This window comes from Chiloscyllium plagiosum, chromosome 28, assembly GCF_004010195.1.
Source record: "Chiloscyllium plagiosum isolate BGI_BamShark_2017 chromosome 28, ASM401019v2, whole genome shotgun sequence".
NCBI classification, from domain to species: Eukaryota; Metazoa; Chordata; class Chondrichthyes; order Orectolobiformes; family Hemiscylliidae; genus Chiloscyllium; species Chiloscyllium plagiosum.
Window position 1 is genome coordinate 16,891,425 of NC_057737.1, and position 8,712 is coordinate 16,900,136.

The following is an 8,712-nucleotide window of genomic DNA, read 5'->3' on the forward strand; positions in this document are numbered from 1 at the left end:
CAGCTATTATGAGGGGGCATAGCTTTAAATTAAGGGGGGGTAGGTATAGGGCAGATGTTAGGGGTAGGTTCTTTACTCAGCGTGTCGTGAGTTCATGGAATGCCCTGCCAGTAGCAGTGGTGGACTCTCCCTCATTATGGGCATTTAAGCGGGCATTGGATAGGCATATGGAGGATAGTGGGCTAGTGTAGGTTAGGTGGGCTTGGATCGGCGCAACATCGAGGGCCGAAGGGTCTGTACTGCACTGTATTCTTCTATGTTCTATGTTCTACCCAAAGTTTACAGTCTTTAAGTGCTGAATCAGCAATAGAGATTTATGTGGGCAGGCACCAGTGTAGGTTCGGTGGGCTTGGATCGGCGCAACATCGAGGGCCGAAGGGTCTGTACTGCACTGTATTCTTCTATGTTCTACCCAAAGTTCACAGTCTTTAAGTGCTGAATCAGCAATAGAGATTTATGTGGGCAGGCACCTGTAGGTACAATGTGACTGATATTACTACAGTAAAATCTGAGCCAATATTTTGATGTTACACAGAAAGCTTTCAAGTCTACAGGATGATGCAGAAGTCTTTTTTTTAAAAACAGAATTAAAGCCAAATATGTATTAAACCAAAATTGAAGTACAGTATTATAGAAAGATTTAACACTTCAGGTCATATGTCTCTCTCATTCATACATTGCAAAGCCACGAATAGCAGATCTGAGCAATCAGTCCATCTTAATTTCAAATATTCATTATTTATTCTATTTTCACTTTTTACAGTTACGTCTAGATGAAGCTCAGGAGGCTGAATGCCAGGTTTTAAAAATGCAGTTGCAGCAGGAGCTTGAGCTGCTTAATGCATACCAGAGTAAAATAAAAATGCAGACTGAGGCGCAGCATGAGCGTGAACGCAAGGAATTGGAGCAGAGAGTCTCATTACGTAGAGCCCTACTAGAGCAAAAGGTACTGTGTGATGCTTTGTCAGTGAAAATTAACATGCTAACCTATTCCCAGCATTTCAACCATTATCCAGTGTTTTAAACGAGCTGTAAGAATCCTTTTCAATTAATTACTGCTTGTGAACTCTGTCTTCCTGATTCAGCTATAAACATTTATATTTGTATTTTAAGAACTTTGACAATTTCATAAAGTTTCAGCAATTTTTAATTTATTTTTGAAGAGTTTAAGTAATCAATTCCTTCCGCTAGTTCTTTTATGACCTCGATGCTGTGATAACTAACCTTTCAGAAATGCTTTTGTAAAAAAAAATTCCTCTTTTGTACAACAAACAGTTTGTAATGTCTAGTTACATAGTTTAGCTATTCATTGGTCTCCTGATCTGTGGGGAACTGAGGTGCACTCCACAGCAGGTCTTGGTGGACATGTTGGTGTATGTGTTCCACACATTGGGAATAATGGTCATAATTGTACTCCACGTTATCCCTCATCTTCCTCTTCTGAGGCAAGTGGGCGGATTGTCTCATATCCTGCCTGAGTTGAGTGCTGTGCACTTTTATTGAGAAAGGTCGAAACCAGGAGCCCCAGCTGTTGGGTCAGTGGTGAAATGTAGCTTTTTATCCTGTATGTGTACCATAATTCTATCCATCTTTGATGGCTTCTTTAAGGGAAAGAGCCTGTGAAACTGAAAGCACCTAGTTTAACCCCTCGTAACTTAAAAGGAATGCTCCACGCTTTTCTGCGTGAAGGAACATTGAAACAAATCTGTAACTTAGTTCCAATATATAAAAAATGCATTTAACACTGGAGGCAGGTTTTCTTAGATATATTTCATAAGTCTCAAGGATTCCTACACACGTTCAACCTTTACCGCTTTTTACACTAGCTTTATTTTGGAATGGACATTACTTAAAACCAGATCAATGTCTCACGTATTAATAAATAGCTGACATGCTGCAGACAGATATTTCACTGCTCTGAATAGATGACTGGATTAGAAGTTCCAAATTACACAGTTGTGTTGGTGAAGGCGCTGTGACAAGTGATCAAACAGTTGAGTGTAAGCCATTATTTCTATCAATTTTCTGACTTATAGGAGCTTGACTGTCCCGGTTGCTTTCGTTAGTCAAGGGAAACATTAATGGCATTAGAGTACACATGCAAGAAGTTCTGAGATAGTCTAAATATTTGTTAGTAAAATATTACTGCATTCCTGCTTTCATTGATAAACAGATGATAATACTGTGCCAACAATCCAGTGCAGTACTACTGCTTCCTGCTCAAAATTGTAATTACTATCCGGAGCCTAGAGAACAGTTCATGACAATTTAGAAGCTAAAGTTATTTCAGTTGCATAAACATATGTCATTGCATTGTTTTACTATGCTGCATATTAACAATATGTTTAATCTGAAACAATTTGCAAGCAATATTTGGAAAAAGTTTTACAGTATTTTGTAAAATAATGTGCAGAGGATTTATCATCAGTCTTTGTAAATTAGTAAACTGATTGTGGTTTCATATCTCCCATTTGTATTTTCCATTTTAGATTGAGGAGGAGATGTTGGCACTACAGAATGAACGCACTGAGAGAATACGAAGCTTACTGGAACGTCAAGCCCGAGAAATAGAGGCTTTTGACTCTGAAAGCATGAGACTTGGCTTTAGCAACATGGTCCTTTCTAATCTGTCTCCAGAGGCTTTTAGCCATAGTTACCCTGGCGCTACCAGTTGGTCTCATCACCCTTCTGGAGGAGCAGGGCATCACTGGGGTCACCCCATGGGTGGCCACCCTCCAGCCTGGGGTCACCCTATGTCAGGTGGATCCCAACCTTGGGGACATCCAGCTGGCCCTGTTGTTGCTGTGCCCAGAGGAGGTGGTGTGGGGGTCCGCAACAGTCCCCAAGCTCTCAGACGAACAGCTTCCGGAGGCAGATCGGAGCAAGGCATGAGCAGGAGCACAAGTGTCACATCGCAAATTTCAAATGGTTCACACATGTCTTACACGTAATTTTAATAGGTTGGGGGAACAGTTGTATAACTGCTGTCTTGCCTCAATGCTCTGCAAAAACCGCCCATTATGCATCATTTTGAAAGCTTTCTATTGGTACTGCGGTTGGGATTAAGAGTGTGGGCATGTTTGTCTAGCCTTTCAGGAAAACACATCTTTTATGTTAATACAGATTTTTTTCTTTTGTCAACACATCATACATTATCTGTTTGATCAGCCCTTGAAAAAAAAATGTAAAGGAAGACCAAAAGATAATTCTTGCTGAGCCTTGTTCTCTCCAGTTGGTGGCATTGTGGCACCATTACATCCCATTTCTTGTCGTCATTTAGCAGTATATGTTTCAAGGTGGTGGTATTGGGAATTTTCTTCATTTAAAAAAATACTTCTGGTTGCCATTTACTTCTGCTGGCCATCAGACACATACTTTTTCAAGGGCTGAACCAGTAATTTCACCAGCTGCTAACTGACGTTATATTTGTTTGCCTGAGGCATTTATCTGCTGAAGTAGGTATTATATGGAAAAAGAAGTTTAGATTCTATTTCTTGGGCAGAAAAAGTATATAGTGAACAGACTGGAAGTTGGGCTGATTTGAAGTGGGACCGAATTAAAGTCTGGTACAAGCATTTGGTATTTATGTACAGCCACAAACCTGTATTTGTTTACTGGTCAGTTACTCATCTGGCATTAACCCTTTGCTACATTATCTGTGAATTATTTAGCCACTAACATGTCTAGAGTATGGAACTAGTTAATGAGGAATATTAATGTTAACTAATGCATAACAATGATGCCATAAGTAATTCGCCAAATAATAGATTAAAGAAAGACTGCCTTTTGCTAATTGTTTTGATTTCCCCCACTTCATAATTTTCAGATTTATTCATTGTGTACAACATTTTTCTTTTTGCAAATCTTCCCACCACCTATTGAGCATGCTATGTGGCTCCAAAATGGTGTAACTGCATCATAGTAAACATGCTCCAAATTTAAGGTGTTTACAAACTACCATAGAAAGCAGTTTTAAACTCTACATATTAAAATTAACAGTACATTACCATTACCGATAGAAACCACATATATTGTTCTTAAAACGGTTTCGATACAGAACACTATTTTTAAATTACACAGATAGTATAATTTTATTTTTTAATAAGTAAAAGTTAGAGTGTTTTTGTAATAGGCTGTTGTACAATGTGTTCTGACTTTTGGCACATTTCAATAAGGACTTTACATTGTGCGTGGTCTATGAGTTGTACAATAATCTATTGCCACTATACTGTGAACATTATTGTCCCTTCAGAAAGAACACTGCAGTAAGTAAAACGCTTCCCTAAAATTCAGGTTACATCGGAAAAGTTTGTTTTTAAATTGAAGAATGTATGTATCTGTAAATATGTAGTAAATTGGAATTGCTGAGCTGCCGGCCTAGTTCCTGACTCTTTTTATACTGAATTTAGGTTCTGTCAACTAAAAACAAGAACTTAGTGCCATTATTAGCACCAGTGAGCATGCCTATGACTTTTTAGCTTTCTATGTATCACTATTACTACACTGTAGTATAATGTAACAAGTCTTAAATGTGTTATACAGACAAGAAAATACATCTGAAAGCTATGCTTGCTTCCCTTCCTTACAGTGCTGACTGACTGGGCAGTAAAACAATTCCTTGTATATACTGCATTTCACATAAGAACTACTTCTGGTGTAAAACTTATGGTGAAATGGCATTAAATCTTGCCAATAATCTAGTTTGTTATTTCATGCGACATTGTGCAACTCATCACTTACATTTAGTTGTCATTTCTTTTGCCAAAATTATCAATATTGGTAAGAGGGAAGACTAGTTAAGTGTTTTCACACCTTTAACTTCACCGTTACTTTGGCACAGTTTGAATTTTCCCTCCCATCTGACGCCATGTGATTGGTTTGTTTGTTTCCTTGGTTATAATTTTAATACTAGAAATTCATGCCCAGTAAAGTGTTGCCTGCACTCTAAGCAATTCTAAATTATTAAAAGAATGTAAGGAGAACCAAGTGCTGAGAACGGCGCATTTTTCAACTTGCACTTAAGCAATGGTACAGTGATTTTTTTTTAAGCAGCTGCTTGGATAATGTTTGCTCATGAAAACTCTTATTTCAAAATTTCAGATTTGTAGTCAACATTGCTTAGATCATAACAGATCATAAATGTTGTCTACTTTGATATTTGAGATCAAGCAGTCTGGTGTGAACCTTACTGATTGAAGTATTTTTGTTGGTTCGCTAAGATCGTGATTAACTGACTTTGCATGCATATTTTATTGGACAACATCAGTGAGTTATTATTCCAGAGTTTCTTCTGTTCTTACATTGTTAAAGATGACATACAAAAATCACTTAGGCAACAGTGATCTAAAGCAGAGCTTGCTACTTTATCACAGACTTATTGGCTTATAGCTACTGATGTTTAAAACTGAGAATGTTTTATTTGTGAATTGGAGTTGGTGACAGTTTAGTCATTTAAAATTACATTTTTAATGTCATTTTGTTTTAGAATCTGTTACATAATTCCTCTAATTTATTAGTAGCTTCTATTTTTTAATAAATTTAGTGTCTCATTTTTAAAAATGGACTATATAAGGCTCTGTAAATGTTCATTTTTACTTTTGATGATGCAAATCCTGAGAATCTGTTGTACAAAGTTAGCTACATGATCTGCAAAATACCTCGATCAGTGTTGCTATGACCAGCTTCTAGGTATTCATGAGAGTGTGCCCAAGGATTCTACTCCTATTTAGCTGTATTTTCCCTTCCCAAGCTAGAAATACATGGTTCCTACTTAAGACTCCCTGGTTATACCACGCAGATTGGAAATTGACCTTGGGGAGAGGTTAATTGGTAACCTGCCATTGCATCATGCGGCATGTTAAAATTCAGCACCCTGAGCCATCACACAATAATTAGCACACTGAGAGCAACAAGAGTAAAGATTCCATTTTCTCTATCATTCATCTCTGCATATGGAACAAAAATTCAAAACTTAAACAGTGAGCAAAAATTGGTGGAAAATGAACACTATTCAGTGAAATTCATTATGTGCAATGAGTGGGAATGTTTTGGATTCCACGAGTGCTATTAGAAAAGAGTGAATGTCAGCAATGAGGAATGCTGCACCCTTTAAATGAGATTCTGATTGCTGCTCTGTATAATTGAAAACCAATTCTAAATCTTAATTGCTGAACAATTTATACATTTGACATTCATTTTATATATAAGATGCCACATGAGTGAGGGGGAAGGAGGATATCTAGTTATAGTTCAAATGTGTCTCAACAACCTTATGGTATTTATTGGGTAATTCTGAGCATGTAGGTTGCCTCCATCTTATGTAATGTTTGTATTAAAAATTGTTCTAAGTACCATTTTAGTATGAAATACAAAAGAAAGAAAATATCAATCCCTACTGCTCCTTCTGTCAATCTTGTGTGTTCTAACTTTGCTTCCATTTAGTAACTCTTCCTGACTGCTCAGTAGGTACCTGACCACTTGTGCCATTAGCCTGAATATGCAACTCAACCACAGGAAATTGACTGAAAAGTATGTTTTCTAGTTACGGTACTCACCATATTTGATGTTAAGGCTGTGGAAAACCATTTTTCACACCTAGGTGACATTTGAAAGAGTTGAAAATGGAGGAGATGCCAAGAATTTATTTAAGTCCATATGAAAGTATTCATGTCTTCCTGAATGAAAGAAATGTACTGTCAGTCACTGCATATAGTGAGATGAGTAGTGATACAAGGTGCTCCCTAGTTTTACTTTGGAACTTAGACTTGTTAGAACAGTGTGGTTTGGTGGTTAATGATTTGCATTAACATGTAACACTGAGTTAAGTAGATTTGCAAAGAAAAAAAAGCTTTTTCCAGTACACACACGAGTTAGTGAGAGTCTAATCTGTAATCCAGTTGGAGTTCTATTTGGCAGGTGAAAACATTAATTATCTGGCTTTGTTTTTTGTTTCATTTTTAATTAGTTTGCATAAAGCATGGTCTGACTGCTAAAGTGCAGTTTTAAATTCAAGTATAATTCTTCAATTTTCTAATCCAAACCAACTGTTCAGGTGGCTGCTACATGGGGGGGGGAAAACAGGTAAAAAGACTGAATTCTTTCTGGTTAACTCTCCTCCATTAACTATGTAGATGCATCTACTAAGAGAAAAATGCACTTCATTAGATTATTCCACCCTCATGTAGGAATCCTGCAAAGTAATAAAGCACATTTTAGGAGAAGGCAGGATGATATCTAGTGTTGAATCCCATGAAGTCATTGACTACAAAGAGAAGAGTTTACCATTGAAGTCAAATTACTATGTACATTTGTTTCAAGAAAAATATTAATCAAAAATGTCTACAGTATTGCATTGTATAATTAACTTTGGCATTTTTTGATGAGACAATATAGTTGCCAATTAATGCTATATTGTGAAGTAGCATCGTAACAGTACAGTTTACAAAAGTGACTTCACCATTTATTTGCAGTAATATAAAGACAACTGCAGTTGTTGGAAATCTGAAACAAAAAGTGTGCGCTGGAGAAACACAGGTCTGGCAGCATCTGTAGAAAGAAAAGCAGTTAATGTTTCAAGTCCAATGAGTCTTTGGTTGAGGGGTGGGAGCGAGGAGTGTGTGTGTGTGTGTGTGTGTGTGTGTGGGGTTGGGTAAAAGTTGAATGCATGGTGATGTGCCTAGAGAGACAGAGCACATCTGCAAGGTTTTTCCAACCGTCTGAAGGGCATTCAGCTTTACTGGTCACAATCAAACTCATTTACAGTTGAAGATCTGGGATTTTCTTTATGAACCACATTGAAGGATGATGAATAATGTAATCAAGATTTCAGCTTTATGAATAACAGTATGTTGAATGTTTTGAATCTCCATACGGCAGAACTGATGCTAAAGGTTCTTATGATAAATTACCAAACAGTTTATAAATCCCTTCAATTATGTAAGGTCTGGTTAGGAAATATGGGGTTCCACAAGCTGCGACTCTTCTCTGCTTAGCATCCTCTCAAGGCCGCATTGCTTGCTTGGAGTCTGTGACTTCTTTTGACCCTGGTTGTGCAGAGAGAGAGAGAGAGAAGGTGCTGCCCTGATGTCTCCATCTTGCAGTTTTCTGCCTCTTTGTTTCTTCACTCTTCTGTCTTTTGGCATCATGGCTGTGTACTCTATTCCCCCTGCCCCGATTCCACCTTTAGGAGTAAATTACTGCACATGCTGGAAACTGTACTGAAAACAACAAATCCTGGAGATCACGGCAGGTTAGGCAGCATCAATGGAGAGAAAGCAAGCTAATGTTTCAAGTCTAGATGAATCTTCTTTAGTGCTTTGGTGAACAGTCATCTGGATTTAACGTGAACATACATTCTCTCCATAGATGCTGCCTGACCTGCGATGTCCAGCATTCTTTGTTTTCAGTAGATTCCACCCTTCCCCAGCTATCTTCAGTTCTGAAGAGTCACTGGAGTCGAAGTATTAACTCTGTTTTATATCACTAGATGCTGCCAGACCTGCTGTATTTCTGTATCATCATTCTGCATTGTTTGAGATTAGTTGTGTTGATTTTCATTTAAATTCTTGGGTGGAAGCATTATATCGCTCCCTACATAGCTATTGAATGTAAAAACAAAATTGCATCAAGGTTCAGAATGATTCTGTAGATCAGTGTTGTCTAATTGAAATCACTAGTGGCAGTGAAACCAGTTCAGCCAAATGCCCTGATTAG

At 37.6% G+C, this 8,712-nt stretch overlaps 1 protein-coding gene across 3 annotated transcripts in view; it reads left to right on the forward strand.

Moving 5' to 3' along the window:
- taok1a (TAO kinase 1a) overlaps window positions 1–8,491 on the forward strand; it is a 174,116-nt gene extending 165,625 nt beyond the window's left edge. For all 3 annotated transcript variants that reach the window (XM_043718405.1, XM_043718406.1, XM_043718404.1), the window contains exons 19-20: window positions 764–946; window positions 2,490–8,491. In XM_043718405.1, coding sequence (XP_043574340.1) covers window positions 764–946; window positions 2,490–2,951 — 645 coding nt within the window. In that variant the 3' untranslated portion in view covers window positions 2,952–8,491. The remainder of the gene's footprint in view (window positions 1–763; window positions 947–2,489) is intronic.
- The last annotated feature ends 221 nt before the right edge of the window (window positions 8,492–8,712 follow it).